This window comes from Sturnus vulgaris, chromosome 25 (genome assembly GCF_052056855.1).
Source record: "Sturnus vulgaris isolate bStuVul1 chromosome 25, bStuVul1.hap1, whole genome shotgun sequence".
Taxonomy (NCBI): Eukaryota; Metazoa; Chordata; class Aves; order Passeriformes; family Sturnidae; genus Sturnus; species Sturnus vulgaris.
This window is the reverse complement of record NC_142267.1, coordinates 5,467,061-5,485,274: the sequence shown is the minus strand read 5'-3', so window position 1 is coordinate 5,485,274 and position 18,214 is coordinate 5,467,061. Positions and strand designations below refer to the sequence as shown.

The 18,214-nt window shown below is 52.6% G+C and overlaps 1 protein-coding gene across 2 annotated transcripts; it reads left to right on the top strand.

Moving 5' to 3' along the window:
* Positions 1–1,470: 1,470 nt before the first annotated feature.
* On the top strand, positions 1,471–17,282 carry WNT4 (Wnt family member 4). Of its 2 annotated transcripts, none has more exons than XM_014881762.2 (5): positions 1,471–1,679; positions 12,948–13,183; positions 15,815–15,946; positions 16,309–16,451; positions 16,627–17,282. In XM_014881762.2, the coding sequence occupies exons 1-5, from the start codon at positions 1,603–1,605 to the stop codon at positions 17,092–17,094; spliced, it is 1,056 nt and encodes a 351-aa protein (XP_014737248.1). In that variant the 5' UTR covers positions 1,471–1,602; the 3' UTR covers positions 17,095–17,282. The 2 variants fall into 2 exon arrangements, with proteins under 2 accessions (XP_014737248.1, XP_088035079.1); XM_088178953.1 differs by lacking the exon at positions 1,471–1,679 and adding an exon at positions 3,060–3,191.
* Positions 17,283–18,214: the final 932 nt, after the last annotated feature.

The window sequence follows — 18,214 nt, the reverse complement described above, 5'->3', positions numbered from 1 at the left end:
TAGTTCTTGCCTTCCTGACAAGTTCACTCAACACTCTGAGCAATTAGAAGACAGAAGGCATCAGCTTTGTCTCAAATGATGAGCCAGATTAATCAGCTCCAGTTGCACTGAATTACCCAGACAGGGCTCACAGCAACAACCTCCAATTCAGCAGCAAAGCAGCCAGCATCCTGCTTTCACCCAGGATAATCAGCAGGGATGTGAAAGCCAGATGAATGACTAGGTGAGGGTGGGCTGCTGCCTGTCAGGAGCTGGAATATAAGTCAAAGCACTTTGAAATTAAATCCTCACTTTGACAGGGAACTAATGCAGAGATTTTAAAGTAGGTGTAATAAAGTTAGACAGGCATATGTGCAGCCCAGCACAAGCTGCAGTGCTTTGAATAAGTGTGCCCCAGCTACAGGAAAACGGAGTTGAAAAGACAAAGGGAATTTTGAATAGCTCCAAACCAGCTTGGCAAGATTTTAGAGATGGTAGCAAGAGGTTTTAGTAATAGACCTAAGTAACAACATTGTCAGGAGGAGATTTGGTGCAGAGTTGTGGCTGCCTGGGATCTTGGATTTCACACCAAGCAGCCAGCTCATGTTGCTCCTGGCTTTAAATTAAGTCATTTATGCCCATATGAATAGACAGAGGCATGGTGGATGGAGCACACAGAGGGATCCCCACCACATCTCTTGGCCTCGGGGTGGTTAAGCCATGCTCCTTGGATTTCCCAAGAGTTGACTTTTCCAGAGGTGAATTTAAGCCTTGCTATCTGGTGAAGCATCAGCCTCCATCTGCACATTCTAGAGCCTGCCACCAGCCGCTGTGCCTGGCAGCTCTGCACGGGGCAGCCCTTGCTGAGGTGCCAAGGGGGTTTGCAAACTCGTCCCTGTTCTGGCTCCAAATGCTGTTCTGATAGAACCCCCAGAGAGCTACCCCAGATAAAACCCGCCCAGAACGCCCTCCTTAGCTGCGAATTTTCAAATGCACTTCGGCATTTGCAGCGAATCCTCAGCAACCGGAATCTCGGAAATCACTCCCAGTCAAAGGGGTGCTTATTGAGGAAGGCAGCCTGGGCGATGCATTCCAGGCAGCGCCAGGACATCTCACAGCTCTGCTTCTTCACAACCACCAGGAAATTACCCCAAAAATCACCCAAAAAAAAAGCGGAAAACCCCGCCCCTCCCCTCGGCGAGGTTCCCCGGTCTGTCCCCGAACCCACCCGGAGGTGCCGCTCGGTGGGTGCAGCACAAGGCGGATTCCCCGCTGCCGGATAAACTCCGAACGCCCTCCTTGCCGTCGGAACCCCCGATGCCCTCCCCGATGCCCTCTCCGGTGCCCTCCCCGCTGCCGGCCCGCCCCCGGGGGTGTCCCCGCCAGCGGGTCCCGCCCAGGGAGCGGCGGAGCCGGGGCTGCCTCCGCCCCCCGGCCCGCCCCCGGCCCCGCCGCTCCATCCCGGGACGGGCCGGCCGTGCTGACAGTCGGGCTCAGCGGCGGCCGCGGGAGCATCCCCGGGCAGCGCCCGCCGCTCCTGCCCGCGCCCAGCTGCGGCCGCGGTGCCCGGGGCGGCGGGGGCGCTGCCGGCTCCGCGCAGTCTCACCCCGCCTGCCCTCCAGGATGAGCCCGGAGTATTCTCTGCGCTCCTTGCTGCTCATCATCCTCGCCACCTTCTCGGCCAACGCCAGCAACTGGCTGTGAGTAGCCGCGGGGCGGTGGGGGGAAGGCGGGCATGCAGCCACTTGTTGGTAGCCCCCGGCGTGCGGAGCAGGTGCCTCGGGGTCGGGCAGCAGCGGGGCGCGACCCCTTTTGCAGCGATGCTGCTCGGGGCACGGGGCGCCCGTGGCCATCGCGCCGGTCCCTGTCCTCGCCGTGGCCGTGGGGCTGTAGCCCTCACCCGCAGGCAGGTGGGCGACAGGGGATGCGGGCTGTCCCCAGCCGCTCCGTGGCGGTGTGTTTGTTATCGCGGATGGTGGCACTGGGGCTGTTTATCTAGCCCCCGTCCCATTTTTTGTGCTTAAGTTCTGAATCCGGATCTCACCGGGACCGCGGGTGAAAGTCGGGGCACCGGGTCGGAACGGGGCCTGGGTGTTGGCGAGATGCCACGCCAGGGCCAGCGGTCCAGGGCAGCGTTTGGCAGAGCTGGGGCGGCCAAACGTGCTGGGCCCGGGGGTCTGCGGCGAGCGGGGCTGCCGCGCCTCGGGCCCCCGTTCCCGGTGGGAGGACGGGGGTCGGGGGGCTGCTGCTCGCCGCAAGGAGCCCCATGACATCGGGAACCCGCTGAACAAACACTGAAATAATGTGTAAGGTAAACAGGGGCGGAAATCGTTCTGGAAAATTCCTACGTGTTTGCCAAGGTGGTGGGACTACTTTCTGAAGAGGACACCCCCCCGTTCCCTTTCCCCGGGTCAGAGGGGATGGAGCATGACAGCGCTTTCCCACCTAACTTTGAAGGAAGGCATCGGTTCTTCCTAATAAATCTGCGCTGGTGGGAGATGGTTCTTCCCTGCTCCCCGTGTTGCCGGCTGACGGGAACTCATGAGTTCCCGCACCCAGCAGACCCGGCTGGGAGCTTGGGCCGCCTCCATCTCACCTTCATGGATTTCTGTCGGCAGGGGCAGGTACAGCACACAGGAGAAGGAATTCCCGGGGTTGTCAGCATGAAAGATCCTGAGTGTCGTGTGCCTTTCCCAACGCAGGTGCTCAGGTGGGCACACATCCCCCGCGCAAGGAGTGCTCTCTGCATCCGGATACAGCTCCTGCCTTTAGATTTTGACTCGCTGTGAGATGTGGGTGGTTTTTTGGAGGATGCTCCCCAATGCCTGGGGACAGTGCCAGGTCAGCGGCGCTCCCTGAGTGTCCTGCTGTAGGAAAAGGTGGCTGCCTGGGATGCGTTAGTGCTTAGTCCTTCTCCCCTCCTCCTTTGCCAGATGGAGCCACTTGCGTGCCACACGTCTCCAGCAACTGGTGGGTGGATCATAGCAGCTATCAAGGTGGTCTTTTAAGCTGTCATGCTTCTGGCGAAGGTATATTGGGAACTGTGGGAGTGTTTTTCCTGCAGGAAAAAGTTCTGCTGAGGAAGCTCTGTGAGATGATGGCAGATGTCTGGAGAGGAGCAGCTTCGGCTGCCGTGGGACGGGCAGAAAACGGCGGAAAGTGGGGATTTTATGAGTGAGGTTCAGCCGGCTGCCCCGCACGGATGCGCAGAGGTGCGACTGCCCTCGGTCCTCGGCGCCGCACGCAGCTGGGACAGGGTTTGGGATAGGCGGAGGGGTGATCCCAGTTAGGACAGGGTTTGGGATAGGCGGAGGGGTGATCCCAGTTAGGACAGGGTTTGGGACAGGCGGAGGGGAGATCCCAGCTGAAGACAGGGTTTGGGACAGGCGGAAGGGTGATCCCAGCTGGGACAGGGTTTGGGATAGGCGGAGGGGAGATCCCAGCTCCAGGCAGGGAGGGGAGGGGTGATCCCAGCTGGGACAGGGTTTGGGACAGGCGGAGGGGAGATCCCAGCTCCAGGGAGGGAGGGGAGGGGTGATCCCAGCTGGGACAGGGTTTGGGACAGGCGGAGGGGAGATCCCAGCTCCAGGCAGGGAGGGGAGGGGTGATCCCAGCTGGGACAGGGTTTGGGACAGGCGGAGGGGAGATCCCAGCTCCAGGCAGGGAGGGCTGTGTGCAGCCGTCCGTGCTGGCAGAGCAAGGGTGGGCGCGGGGGGCTCGGCAGCAGAGAGCGGAGGGCTCATTCCTGCCAACAGGGGAGGAAAAGCAGATACATTTCAGTGCGTTTCAAAGGAAGGGGGTCAGCTTTTTTTGATGTTGCAAATGTATCATGATAAAAGGATCGTCCCCCGCTCGGTGCTTTTTATTCTTTGCCTTTAGGATTAAGACAATTCCCATTGTTTATCTTCTCACATCAGAAACAAAGGCTGCCAGAGGCAATAAACAGAGTTAGAAGGATCCCAGGAATTATCAGATATTCGAGGAATGAGTGTGCCTCGTATGTCTTCACGTGTGTGGGCTCGGCATGCTCAGTTATCCCAGGGCACTGCCAGCTTGGGCCGGCACATGGGAGGGACCCAGCCTGGCCAGGCACACAGCTCTGCACAGAGGTGTGTGCACGGAATGGCAGCCCACGGTGAAGTTTGCTTTTCCAGAAACCTGCTGGATTAGTGATTAAGCTCAGTTGTGAGCTTTTTTTTTTTTTTTTCCTCTCCCCCTAAAGCTCTAAAGCTTCTTTCAACCTGTACAGACTCGCAGTCCCCCGGTGCTTTGGAGAGATGCTGCTTGCAATGCTTGAGCAAAGCCAGGGTTTCTGTAAGCCTGGCTTTGTGGGGAAGGCGCTCGTTTTAGCCAAGCAATGGTGTCTGATGAGCTGCCCCATCCAGTAGAAAAAGGAGATGATGTAGGGATCTCTCAAAGGGATCACTCTGCTACAAGTGGCCATTGAGCTGGAAGGGATTTCCCAAATCTTTTCATTAAACAAACCAAGCTACTTTCTCCCTGATTAGGAAGCAAACCTCAGGTGTTGTTTTCTCAGTGTCTTGAGTTTGGGGAGTTGCTGTTTGGCTTGTTGCCTATCCAGAAAGCCTCTGTTCTCCAAATCTGAAGAGATGCTCTGTTCCCACTTCTTGTGAAAGCCTCAGGCTTGCTCTTCCTTCTGCCTTTGGAGGCTCAGATTTGCCTCCTGCCTCTTCAGAAAGAGGCTTGTAAATTAAATAAAGGGCTGTAGATAGAGCCTTTTACATCTTGTTGGCTGTGCACAGGAAAGTCCCTCTGGCTTCTGCTTTATGTCTGAAGGAGTCCAGGGCCATGCTTTATACAGGGGAAGCAGATGAGTTACTTTTCAAAACAACTTGCACTTCGTAGACTCTGGAACCCACATGTGCAGTGATGTGGTAGAATTTGGAAGCAAGGCCTCTTCTCCTCCAAACCCATCCTGATGCTCAGGGTGTTTCACAGAGACTTTTAGCCAAGCAAGCATCATTCCACAGCTGGCACAGGAGTGCCAGGCTCTGGTTTCAGTCCAGTTGTTGAGTTAGTTAGTTATTCATTTATTTACCTATTTTGGAGAGAAGGAAGTCCATGATGAAGTGAACTAGAAAATGTGCAAAGTGGGTTGTGGATGTAAGCATCCACTAAATGCATGAGGCACTGGGGCCCACTGCCTTGCTCTCCAACTGTTCAGAGAGTTTGAATGATGAAAGAACAGAAACAGAAAACATCAGATACAACAGGGTAGGGTCCTTTAGAGGTGAGACCCCTGGTTATCAAACTCTCTGGGAATCATTACAACCTCTCTCCATTTTCTTGCAGCTCAAACTGGCTCTGGAGGAGGCTCTCCATATGGACATGCTTGGTCTGAGATGTGGTTATGCCATTTTAGAGCAGGGTGTACCACCAGCAGCTTTGTCTATCCCTTCTTTACAGGGATTTAAAATTTCAGTCTGGGCTTGGGACTTGGCTTAAAGGGCCAGGAGCACAGATGGGCTTTTAAAACTTGAAAAAAAATTAATTTGAGTGCTCTGAGAAAGCTTGAAGACACTGTGAGGGTCCAGACAAGTCTGGCTAAGCAGCTGCTCTTTAACCACTTTCAAGGGCTGGTGAGGAAGGGATAAAAGGAGTTTGGACTTCCCTGGCCTCCTTTCATCTGAACATTACAAGGTGCTTTGCAAATAGAGGGCCCAATTCTCTGTGCCCATCTCTGCCAGCTTAGGAGTGGGGATGTTGCAGAAGCAGTTCCTTTTGTTTGGGTCATTATGCAATGCAGAGGATTTCAGAGGAAGCATCCCTGGATCCTGCATTTGCATCCTTCTGTTTTAAACCAAGCTTTATTTTTTCAGGTGAGTCTCCACATTTTTGATAGTGGGGAGAGATCACTTCACCTGGAGCTGGCATAGTTTAATTTTGTACAAGGTTCTTGGCATTGTCATTGCAATGCTCCTGTCTTGCACCTGGTGGAGAACCCATCAGCATTTTCCCTTCAGATGCCATGGCAGGTGCAGCTGGCTCTAATACAGAGCTGTTCCTGCCAGGCTCTGCTCCCCTCTCCATGCTCTTGGTTTTTGCTGTGAGGACAGTGTCAGGAAAGCTCCCCAGGCACATCTGTCCCAGCAGCCAGGAGGGTGGGTTGCACCATTTGGGTCTGATGAGGAATTTCCTTACCTGGAGGGTTGCTGTGGGTTGGACAAGTGGCTCTCCACTCCTGGGATGCTCAGGGCTCCTTTGCATTGCTCTGGGGGTCCTGTCACATCCAAAAGGTTGGTGCATGAACCCAAGGAACCCGTTACCAAAGCTGTGAGGTGGGAAATTGAAACTGCTGGAAATATATTTTAACTTTTATTTATTTGTAGGTCTTGCCACTTCTGACCAGCTAACACCAGCTAATTTTAGCTCAGTGATGAAAATGGACTGGTTGTGGTTTGCACCCAGTGATCCTGGCACTGGATTTCCAAACAAGTTTGGCTTGTCTCTGAGCAATGGTCCTGTCTGGCAGACACCTTTCAGGGCTGTGTTTGCCAGGGTGTAGGAGGGCCCCATGCTCTCCAGCTCCTCAGTGGTGATGGGCATTTCTGTCCTTTCCTAAGAAAGCCTCAAGTAAAATTACACCCCTGTCTTTCACAGCAGAACCTAAGTCTAGGGAGGATGGACAGGAGGGAGATAAAACCACTCTGCATGCCAGGCTGTGAAGAACTGGATAAGCTCCAAATATGAGCCACAGCAAGAAGCAGGTTTCTTTTTTGCAGTGGCTTGATGTGACTCCATGAATCAGAACTGCACTTTTGCATTGAAGCAAAAAAGTGTTCGTGTTACTCTGCTGAGAGCTGCTGTCTGCTTGATTAATTCATCCTTGTAGATGTAGAGAAATGCATTACAGCCACTTTCTTAAAATTATGAAATTGCTGAGCAATCCTGGAGTTCAACAGTTTCTAGGAGACTCTTCTGTATTTCCTTACAAGTGCAATGACACTGGCTCTTACAGTAGTTGGTGAATTTTTCTTAAAGCTTGAAGGATTTGTGAACCCACAAAACTTGCAGTCATCCAAGGCTGACTGAATGGTAGACTGTGCTCTGGATACTCAGTGCAGGTGAGCTCTGCCCTGCCCACCTGACACCTGTGGGTGACCCTGGCAGCATCCTCGAGGCTCTCTTGGAGCTGCTGCTGTTCACAGCCAGGAGCTGCCATGCAGGATCTGCCTCAGCAGAACTGGAGCCAGTATTGTGCTTTCATGAAATTACTTGGGGAAAAGTAATTGAGTCTCTTGGCCTATGGAGAGCAGCCTGGGGTCTGTTGGAAGTTGGGTGAGATCAAACTAATCCTGTAGAAGGCTTTTTTTTTTTTTTTGCCGCATATTTGCAAATTCTGATCAAAATGTAAAACTCATCAGGTTTTCTGCAACCAGGTCTAGCCTGAAGCACTGCAGGGGTTGGTCTGCACTTGTCTCTTCTTGCACCAAGGCCTAGGTGTTGTACCTGAATCCAGGAGCAGCTTCTGTTGGCTTATAAATGAAATAAAGGAAATTTCCTACACACTCAAAGCAGATTTCCAAAACAGATGGTGTTCAGGCTCTTCCCAATTACAAAGTGGAGATTTTGCCCCCACCTGCTCAGAAAGCCAAAAAGCAGCAGTGGCTCAGCAGCTGCCCATGTCACTGTGCCCCACCTGGGGCATGGCTGTTTGCTGGCTGTGTGTGGTGTTGATGTGGGGTCCAAGGGATGGGGGACAGGATTGGAAGTGTGGGCTCACCCTTGAGCTGAGGAGTGGAGGTGTAGGCATAGCACTGCCTGCTCCTGGATGACTCTTCTGGCAGCTGTTAATTGGAGATGAAGAGTAGGTGTGAAAAGCAGGTTTCAGCCAAGAGATGGTGCCCTGGCTGTGACAGGGAGGACTGAGGCACACCAGCTGTATTTCTTCCAAGAAGGACACCAGACAGATTCTCAGATGATGATTTGTATTTACAAGTCATCAAGTATTTACTATTTAAATCATAGTTTACACTTAGAAAAGCAGGAAATCCCAGGAGGGGGACACCTGGTCCCTGGGAGAGCCAAATCCACAGAGCCAGCAGCTGGACAGGGGCACCCTTGCAGGTCTCCCACAAATCCTGACAGGAACGTGCCCAAGCTGGCAGATTGAGGAGCCGTGGGTGTGGTGGGCACTGCCAGCCTGGTGCTGTTGGCACAGGGAGATTGGCACTAAGCCAGAGTGGGACACCACGAGAAATCCTGGGAGCTCTCTGGCCTGCATGGAATATCCTCTGGCCTGCCACACTGAGACATCTTCCCATGCCTTCACTCACCCTGCTTGGTAGGAGAAAGCAAGAAGGCAAAGATAAAACACTTATCCATATCTGCAGGATAACCCTGGTCAGTACCTCTCCCTGCATGGATCTATCTATGGACACAGATAGGTGCATGCAGGGTTGCATGGGGGTTTTTCCACGGATTTTTCACATTATAAAGAAGCCTTTAGTTCCTCCCCAGAAGAAATTTGCCTGCATGAGCAGTCTCAGTCCTTCAGACAATCCAAAGTCACTGCTGACTGTCCCTGCAGCCTCAGGAGGCAGAGATGTGCTTGCTGACCCCTCCACAAGCAGGGGGTGTTTGCTGCCTCTCAGACAGGGGCAGAGCTGAATCATCTGCACTTTAAGGCTTGGACAAGCCTTTTGTGGCCTTGACCACTCAACCTTGTGGGAAGGTTGAGTATTTGCTGAGCAGGCTGAAGCTTCTGAGCCTGATTTCAGAACATCTATTGAGTGGTTTATCAGGGATGCCACTGACCTGGGTCTGAAAGTTCTCATCTTCAGGAAAATATTCCCAAAATGAGACAGTACAAAGAGTTCACACTTGAAACTTATTTGTTAAAAAAAAATAAACACCAGAGATCTCTGCTTTCCCCGAAGTATCTTCTCTGACGTGCCTCAATTGAATATTTGTCAATGACTGAAATTCCCACACCTTTCCATGGCAGAGAATCTTCTTCCCTCTCCTCCTGACTCTATCTGCCAGACACTGTTGCTCTTTCAATGTCTCCTTGTCATTTCACCAATTATTCTTCCTTATGAAAGTATTATCATAATTTTTATATATATTTTTTTATATTTCTTGACATCCCCTATCTTTCCAAAGCTCTCTCGATTGGAGATATACTTATTTGCCATCTTGCAGAGTGCATCAGCTGTGGCTGCTTAAATTAAGGGGTTTCAATCCTGATCTCAATATCTCAGATGGGAAAAAAGGAAGGGCTTTCTGTCAGTTTTCTCCTAAATCAATGACTCTTAAGGAGTCTGTTCTGCAGGTGACTTGCCTGGATTTAAAGGCAGGAGAAAAGAACTGTACAAGGCCATGATGAAGCAAGAAGACAGAACTTTTTAAAAGTGTGTGGACAGCAGCTCTCCTCCTGAAATGTTCTTTGCCCAGTCTTGGAAAAGGAAGAAAATACACTATTGTTTGGGTTTGTTTTCCACAAGCAGGGCTGTTTTGAGGCTGCATGTGAGACTTAAATTCTAATCTAGAGCTCTGCATAGCAATCACGATGTGATGTCACGATGGAGATCTGCACTGAGACTCTGTAGAGGGCAGGAGTTGTTTGTTGGAGTTGTTTGTTGCAGTCCTCCTGCTGTGCCTGTCGAGCTCTCTGTGCAGGTAGATAAAGGCTTTGGCTGTGGATTCTACCACTTCAGCCCAGGGAAAGCAAGTTTGGAGCAAAGTTCTTGTTAAGGACCAGGCAAAGCACTAGAGCCAGGTTTCCATGGGGACTGTGGGATGCTGCAGATGGGTTTGGTTCCTGACAGCCCTGAGAAACATGAGGTGGAAGCATCTCTGAGTGCTGGTGAGGGCAGGGCATGTTTCCCAGCTCTCACCTCACTCTTCATCTGCCCCAGAGAGGGGAAGGGGATGAGCACCTACCTGCTGCTCCTGAATGTGGTGTGATGAGATGTGACAGCTCCATGTGACTGAGCTCCTTCAGCAAAAGTCCTTCCTTAAATTCTTGCCTCAACTTCTGGATCCTGAACCAGGGATCACGATGGGAGCTTCCTCCCCCGTGTGTTTTGGAAAGCAGTGATGGTTCTCCTGGACCAGTAACAAACTGGTAGCATGATGGGGCCACAACATTTTCAGCACAGTTGCCTCCATCTCCACAGAGGGGCTGGCAAACATAGGCTGAGGAGGGGTGATAGGACACAGGACCTGTCAAGGGGGAGAGAGGCCAGAGCACTGTTCTGGATAGTTTCATCTTATTTGTCTGCCTTGCAAAACTAATTACCAGACCTGTTCTTGGAAGGCTGTACCTATCTTTGAAGCATCCTTGGCCTTTGTTTTATAATCCCAAACAGCATTAAATGTGAGTTGGGAAGGCACCTTATCAGGTGCATCTCCTTGGAAAAGCTTGAAAGGCTTTTGTCACACTTTCCTTTATGCATGCTTTGAATTTATCATTCCACATTGCCCAGACAATCTCAAGCTGGAAAATATATTAGAAAAGGAGATGATGCCCCATCCTGAGGAGAACTGACAATAATGTAGGTGCTACATCTGTGTCACAGAACCCTTCTGCCAATGTGTCTGCACTCAGTGCAGGCACTGACTCATCTGTAGGACCAGTCTCGTGGCTTTGAAGGAGCTGCTTGCCTGGTATGATAAATGCCCCTGGAGTTGGTGGCAGAGGGGGAAGCCAAATCAGCACAAGAGGTTGGTACTGGAGATGGATTCTGATTTTCCTGGCTTCCAGGCTCAAGCCTGATCAATAACCCACATTGTCTTGAGCTGTGTATAATCTTCCCCATGCCCAAACTGGAATGATGCTGGACCTGGGAGGAGACAGCTGTTACAGGCACTCTGTGTGTGCCCAGCATTCAGCATCCTCAGAGCTCCCACAGGTGGTTGGGTGCCTTCACTCCAGGCCAGCCAAGTGCAGCAGCAAGTGAGAGCAGCAGTTACTGCACTCCATGGCACACTCATGGGCTGCAGGGCTGGGGACACCCCTTGCGTGGGGTGGGGACCAGCAGAAAGGTGACAGTCCTGAGTTTGGCCACAGTGGGTTTTTCAAACCACCCGTGTGCATCAGGTCCTGTCTTCTGCATCTCCTTGGAGGACAGGAAGCTTTGGGCAAAGATGATTTGCTGGTCTAAAGGCTCTAACAGCACTTGGCTCTGAAACTCCTGCAGCTTCCCGCTGTCAGAGCAGCATTGCCTCCACGGTCACACACAGGGAACACTGAATTCTTTTGACATCTCGCCATGCAGACTCCCCACGGACACCATGAGCCAAGACAGCTCTCCCTGGCTCCCACGGCCCCCCCGGTTGTGAGCATGAAACCAGGCTGGTGAATAATTCTGCTGATGCACAGAAGAGAAAATCCTGTTCTCTCCTCCTGAGGCAGGCTGGCAGGGTTAATGAGAGGAAGAGGCTGTGACAACTTGATTTTTGTGGCTGAAGTCAGCAAATCTGGCTCCTGGGACACATGGGAACAGGCAGGGAGCAGGAGCCACTTTTGCACAGTCACTTCTTGGAGACAAGCAGGGCTTCAAAAGAAAAATTCTTTGCAGGATGTTGCAACTTGGGAGGAGGAGTTAAAAAAACACTCAAACAAAAAACCCCACAAGTTCTGTAGGGCTGAGAAATGCAGAGTTAAGGAATGAAGTTTCCAAAAAGCTCAGTACTTGCATCTCTTGGTGCAGACAAGGTAAATCTCAGCAGCATGAGACAATGCTGGCAATTCCCAAGGACACCAAAGCTCAGCGTGGTTAGTGATGGGTGCAAGTGTGAGTTCCACCCGTGCCATGCAGGGGACCCTCCCTGTCCACAGCAGCTCAGGGATCCACCATGGCAGCATCATCTGATACCATGCAGGTACCAGCAGCCACAGGAAGGAGGGAGTCTCATACACACCCTGCCAACACAGTCACTAATAGTTGCAGAGGATACTGGATTATCACACAGCCTTGTTGGAAAATCTGACTGGGTCTATCTTCAGCTCCTTCTGTGATGCAGAGGTTGGGGCAGGAGGATGAGACTGGGAAATGGGCAAGTATGGACACCATGCCCACAACACAACAAGGGGTGGGAGGTTGAGTTACTGGGATGTGCAGCAGGGACCATCATGCCCACACGCTGGACAAGGAAATGCTGAGAGCTTTTAAGGGGCTTGCTCTTCAAGGTGCTTGCTCCCTCATTCCCCTAGTGCTGACACCCAAGAGCAGCTCTGTAACTCTTTCTGCTGAGCATGGCACTATGGAAAGCAGAACACATGGTCCCCTCCACACAGGGACAGTCTTTTCCAGATCAGCAAAGACCTCATGGCCCTATTCACGAGCTGGGCTGCTGGAGGAGGTGCCCAGCCTGTGCAGTTTTGCCCTGGCATGCTCCTAATTCGGCTTCCCTGCTTGAATCCCAAGTGACAGGAAACCTGGCAGCTCCCAGAGGCCATCCCTGCCTGCTGGGGTCTGGGGCAGCTAAAAGCAGCCTCCAGGAGGGAAGTGGTTTGGAGGGCAATGTTTGCCGGTGATGAGCACACAGCCACGCTGTGGGAGCACTGTGGCAGATGGAGCTGGCAGCCAAGTGCCTGTCCTGCTTGTTTTGGCTGACTTCAGAGACCTCTGGCTTTTCCTAGTAGCACTTGGATATGCCGATACTCAGGAGACCTGACCAGGCACATTCAGACAGCGCTGAAAATATCTTCCCTGCAGGCAACAGAGGCAAAGGGGAGCCAACAGCTGGACTCCCCAAGAGACAGGGACTAGGCTGCAGAGGGTTGGTTGTTTTGCTTGTTCTCTGTCAGCCAAAAATGCATCCTGCAGAGCCACTGCTGTGGGATATTTAAAGGTGACCCCTTTGGGCAGCAGGTCTCAGCTTTGGAGGGGCTACGAGGTTCAGTGTCCTTGCTTTGTGCAAGGCTGAACGTGGCTCCCAGCTGAGCGTGGGCTCCCCCAGCCCTTGCCTCCTAACGCATTGTGCTGGTGTCGTGGCAGGTACCTGGCGAAGCTGTCTTCAGTGGGGAGCATCTCCGAGGAGGAGACCTGTGAGAAGCTGAAGGGTTTGATCCAGCGCCAGGTGCAGATGTGCAAGAGGAACCTGGAGGTGATGGACTCGGTGCGGCGCGGAGCCCAGCTGGCCATCGAGGAGTGCCAGTACCAGTTCCGCAACCGCCGCTGGAACTGCTCCACGCTGGACACCCTGCCTGTCTTCGGCAAGGTGGTGACACAAGGTGAGCTGCAAGGACGTGTCTGGGGTGATGATGCCGGGGGGAATGGCTAGAAAAGCAGTCTGGTGGGCTGCAGGTGGGATTTTGGATGCTTGCCCCTGAACTGGTGGCTGGGGAGGGTCAGGAATGGCTCATCCAGTGTTGGATCTTGGGGTGGATGGGTCCCTGTGCACTTCAGCAGGGCTCTGTTTGCTGTGTTGGGTACAGCAGACTCCTGCTGCTCCTCAGCTCTCCTGAACCTTTCTCACACCCATTGACAAGGACATGCCAAGTTTGAACAAAGGTCCTAAAGTCACCCTGTGGTCTCCTCTCTTCCCCACCAAACCCAGGAGCTCCACTCCATAAAGGCATGGGTGCATTTACTCAGTCTCTCTCTGGGCAGTGCTGAAGCAGTGGCTGCTGCCAGGCTGGCATGTGGCCACTCTTGAGCAGAGCATCCAAGGGGACACCATCAGGAGGATGGCTCAGTGCCACCTGGCACGGGAAGAACATGTGGCAGCATCATCACCTGCCACCAGCCTTCAGGGCTGGGTACAGCCAGGGCAGCCCCCAGCCCGTCTGATCCCAGCTGCACCCTGACTTCCCAGCAGCACAGGACTGTAATCAAACCCGAGCACTGGAGTGAGGAAACAGAGGGGAAAATGCTTCTGCCACCCCTTAAGATCACTGAAGCATCCCTTGCCTCCCCTCAGGTGCTATCTCTGAGGCACTATCTCACCTCCCATCCCAGGACCCCTAGACCAAAGCATCCCCCTGGCTCCTTACTTGACTTTCCTCCCCTCAATGCAGGGGTGAAGGTCTCTTCTTGTGAAGGTTCAGGGATTGGAAATACCAGAAATACCAGAAACTAAGTCGTCTCTTTTTAGGCAGCCACAGCCCAAACCGACCAACATGATCCTACTATTAACCTCGATTAACTTGGAGGCAGTTCAGTCCCCACACTGGCTGGTTCCTCCCCAGCCACTGCCAGCTGGGCCACCAAAGTCTGGGATGCGACCACCAAAGTAGCTGCCCTCTCTCTGACCGGCAAGCTGAGTGATGCCTGCTCACAAGCCATCCCCCCTCTGTACCAAGCATGGGAGCACCCCAAATACCATCCCAAATAAATACCAGCCCTCCTTGCTCAGAAATGGAGGATTTGTGTCCTCAACCAGCCTAGGAGGATAGTGGGGATTTATGTGTTGCTGAAGATGATCCCTGCCCCTGTGTGTTCACAGCCAGGCATGTGCCCAACTTCCCAAACAAGCTTTTCTCAATCATTTGGCACCACATAGGTAGACACAAGAGCTGGGACTGCATTGCACCCTGGACACCAGTGGGGTTGTGTGAGGTGCTCTGGGAGCAGAACAGGGTTTTGCAGGGTAGTTTGGGAGGCATTGTGAGTTCCAGGACCCTGTGAAAGAGGATAGGAAGGATCTGCAGCTGCAGGGAATGTTCCTGGATGTGGAAAGCAGACACTTATTTTGGATGCAGGAAAGATTTTATGGCAGAGGTGCCCTGCAAGCACAAGGCAAGACAGTTTTCCATATAAGCTCTGGAGAGCTCTGCCCACATTGGCAGTGCAGCCTCTGTCTCTTCTATTGCCAGGTTTTATCATTCACCCATCATTCACGTTTTCAATGTTGTGGAGCAGTTCCCAGCTTCTTCACTATTGCAAGAATGGGCCCTCACTTCTGCAAAACCTCTCCCAGCACCCAGGGGTCTCTGATGAGTCAAGCCCAGGCTTGGCACTAAGCAAACAGCATTCCTGGGGGTGGGGACAATGAGGGTCCTGCATGTGCTGTCTCATCTTAGGAGGAAGTGACAGGGCAAAGGGTTTAGCCTGATAGCTCTGTATAGCATGGTTTGCCAAGACCTGTCTTTCAGACCAGCTTTTTGGGGGACATGCCACACCAGAGTTAAGAGGGGAGAGGAGAAGAGACACATGTGGCAGTGTGTTGGATCCCAGAAACCTGGAGTTCTTGAGCTTTCTGTGCTTTCTGGCACAAACCCCCTGGAGAACACTGCTTTTGACCTGAGGCCTTGGAGACGGCTTCTAAATATGAGTGATGAAGTAAAAATCACGAGTGTGTAGTGAATCAGAAGTGTGTGATTTCACAGGGTGATGGGTTTTAAATTTGAGGTTAGTATAGTAATAGGTATGGGACACCATGGTGGATTTTAGGCATCTCTTTCTTTGTTCATCTTTCTTCTTCCTCCTTCTTCATGATTTCAGGTAGTAGTTTCTGGCTGGTCAGTGAGTGTCACTCTAAGGGTCATGGGAATTTAGTTATTGGGTTAAAAGTATAAATAATATGGGTGTTAATTCTCTATTGGACTGTTTAGCTTTAAGAGACCTTGTAGCAGCTGGATCTTCCTCCATTTTCTTCACTTCTAGCTGGTGGCTAGAAGTGCTGTTGAACACTCTGTGCTTTTTGGTAAGATTTAATAAACAACCAAGCCCAAACACGAGAAAATCCATTTCCATCGTGGTTTTGTTAATCCTGTCTCTGAGTGAAGGCAGAAGAGACTGAGACAAACCACTAATTAAATAGTGCAAAACTCCCACCGCTGTTACAGCAGTCCACCGAGAATTCCCAGTGGCGTTGCCTCGGACCTTGTGCCACCTTTCCCCCGTGCTTTGTGCCCTTGCAGGGACGCGGGAGGCAGCGTTCGTCTATGCCATCTCCTCGGCAGGGGTGGCCTTCGCCGTGACCCGCGCCTGCAGCAGCGGCGAGCTGGACAAGTGTGGCTGTGACCGCACAGTGCAGGGGGGCAGCCCGCAGGGTGAGTGTCTGAACGGGGGCAGCTGCAGCTGCACGGGGAGGCCAAGTAGGCAAAATACCTGCAGCTCAAACCTGCTCTCTGGAGCCATCCGGAAAGGAGGGAAAAGTTTTTAAAAAATGAAACTCTGGTTAGTCCACGGGACTGCCTCAAAAAGGCACCTGGGTGCATCGCCCACAGGACAGAAAGCATCTTGTCCGTGTGTTCCCCAGGACCACAGTCCCTAGCTTCCCCTGATACACTGCAGACCAGTAGGCAGCAAGACAGAGAGGGGGCAGGCCAGCTGGATTTTAGGAAGAGCAGGGCTGGAGAGTGCAGGCACTACAGGGTGGCAGTGCCTGTCTCATCTGTGCTCTCTGCCCCAGGCTTCCAGTGGTCGGGCTGCTCCGATAACATCGCCTACGGCGTGGCCTTCTCGCAGTCCTTCGTCGACATCCGTGAGAGGAGCAAAGGGGCCTCTTCCAACAGAGCCTTGATGAACCTCCACAACAACGAGGCAGGGAGGAAGGTAATGGCAGGGAGGGAACCCAGGCAGCTCTGCAGTATCCCAGCCGGGCCATTTGGGCTTCCTTTAATCCCATACCCACCCTGCAGTGTATTCTGCACAGCCCTTCCATTGTGCCCTCCCTGCTGCATCCATCCTGCTGATCACCCCCTCTCGTTCCTTGTGTCTGTTCCTGCAGGCAATCCTGAACAACATGCGGGTGGAGTGTAAGTGCCACGGCGTGTCGGGCTCCTGCGAGTTCAAGACGTGCTGGAAGGCCATGCCCCCCTTCCGCAAAGTGGGCAACGTCCTCAAGGAGAAATTCGACGGAGCCACAGAGGTCGAACAGAGCGAGATTGGATCCACCAAAGTGCTGGTGCCCAAAAACTCCCAGTTCAAGCCACACACAGACGAGGACCTCGTCTACCTAGACTCCAGCCCCGACTTCTGTGACCACGACCTCAAGAACGGGGTCCTGGGCACCAGTGGGCGGCAGTGCAACAAGACCTCCAAGGCCATCGACGGCTGTGAGCTCATGTGCTGTGGCCGTGGCTTTCACACGGACGAAGTGGAGGTTGTGGAGAGGTGCAGCTGCAAATTCCACTGGTGCTGCTCCGTCAAGTGCAAACCCTGCCATCGGGTGGTGGAGATCCACACGTGCCGGTGATGCACCCACCTCTTCCCTCTTTAAGTGACCCTGCTTCTCCCTTGCCCCACAGCCAGGACTGAGGAAGTGACCCAGATGCTGAAGGGAGAGCACAGCTCTTTACAGAGACAGAACCACAGAGAAAAACAGATTTTAAAGAAAAAAATATTTAAAGTTTAAAAAAAAAACCTGATCACTGTTGGCTTTTTTTTATTTTGTTTTGTCTCCTTTGCTGTATTTATTGCTTGGTGTCCTGTGCCAGCAGACACGTTTGTTCTCTGGCTGTCTGGGGACCTGTGTGATGCCAGCTCCTGTCGAGTGGGCTCCTGCTGCTTTTGGAGTGCTGCAGACAAGAAGTGTGTAAGGCAAGGGTAGTGCAGCATTTGAAATCTTCTATCACAGTTATTTTTGTTGGTTTAAAGGCACATGTTGAGCATCCTGGAGGACCACTGCCCTGGCTAAGCCTCAGGAAGCAAAGGAGCACAGCCAGCCTGTGCAGCCAGGTGCATGGCAAGGGACAGGCAGGTGGTGACAGGGTGGCACTGTCCTCCAAGAGTTAAGTTCCACATGGAACCAGGGTGATCAGTTTATGAGGGCCGTGTGAGACACTCCTGCACCTCCTTGTTGTGGGGTGCTCGAAAGCCTCCTGGGCAATGGATGGATTTTGGAGCAGCTCCAGTGACTGCTCTGGTTTACAGAAGCTCCTCAGTGGCTGCCTAGGGCTGTTGGAGGACACGATGGTCCCACCATGCTCCCTTTCCCTCATCTCTTCTCCAGTACCTGGTTCCACTGGAGACAGGGAAGGGCAGTGATACCTGCAATCCACTGACTCTTAATGGACCTGGGAGCTGATGGGAGAAAAAACAAGTTGATTTCTTCTCTGTCCCATAATTTCCCCCACCTCGCATGCATCCCACAACAGGTCTCCTGTTCTCCTTACTCAAGAAGGCACTGGGGGACAGTCCCTATCCTGCTGAACGCTGATAAAAGCAAAACTATAAAGTGGAGCAGTTGGTGGGGGTGGAGGAATGCTGGTGCTCTGCCCCTATTACTGTCTCACCCTTCAAAGGCACAAGAGAAGAACTCAGCCAGAGGATGCTGCCATGTGTGCCCTGGTCACAGAGATTTAGTGCAGCAGGGC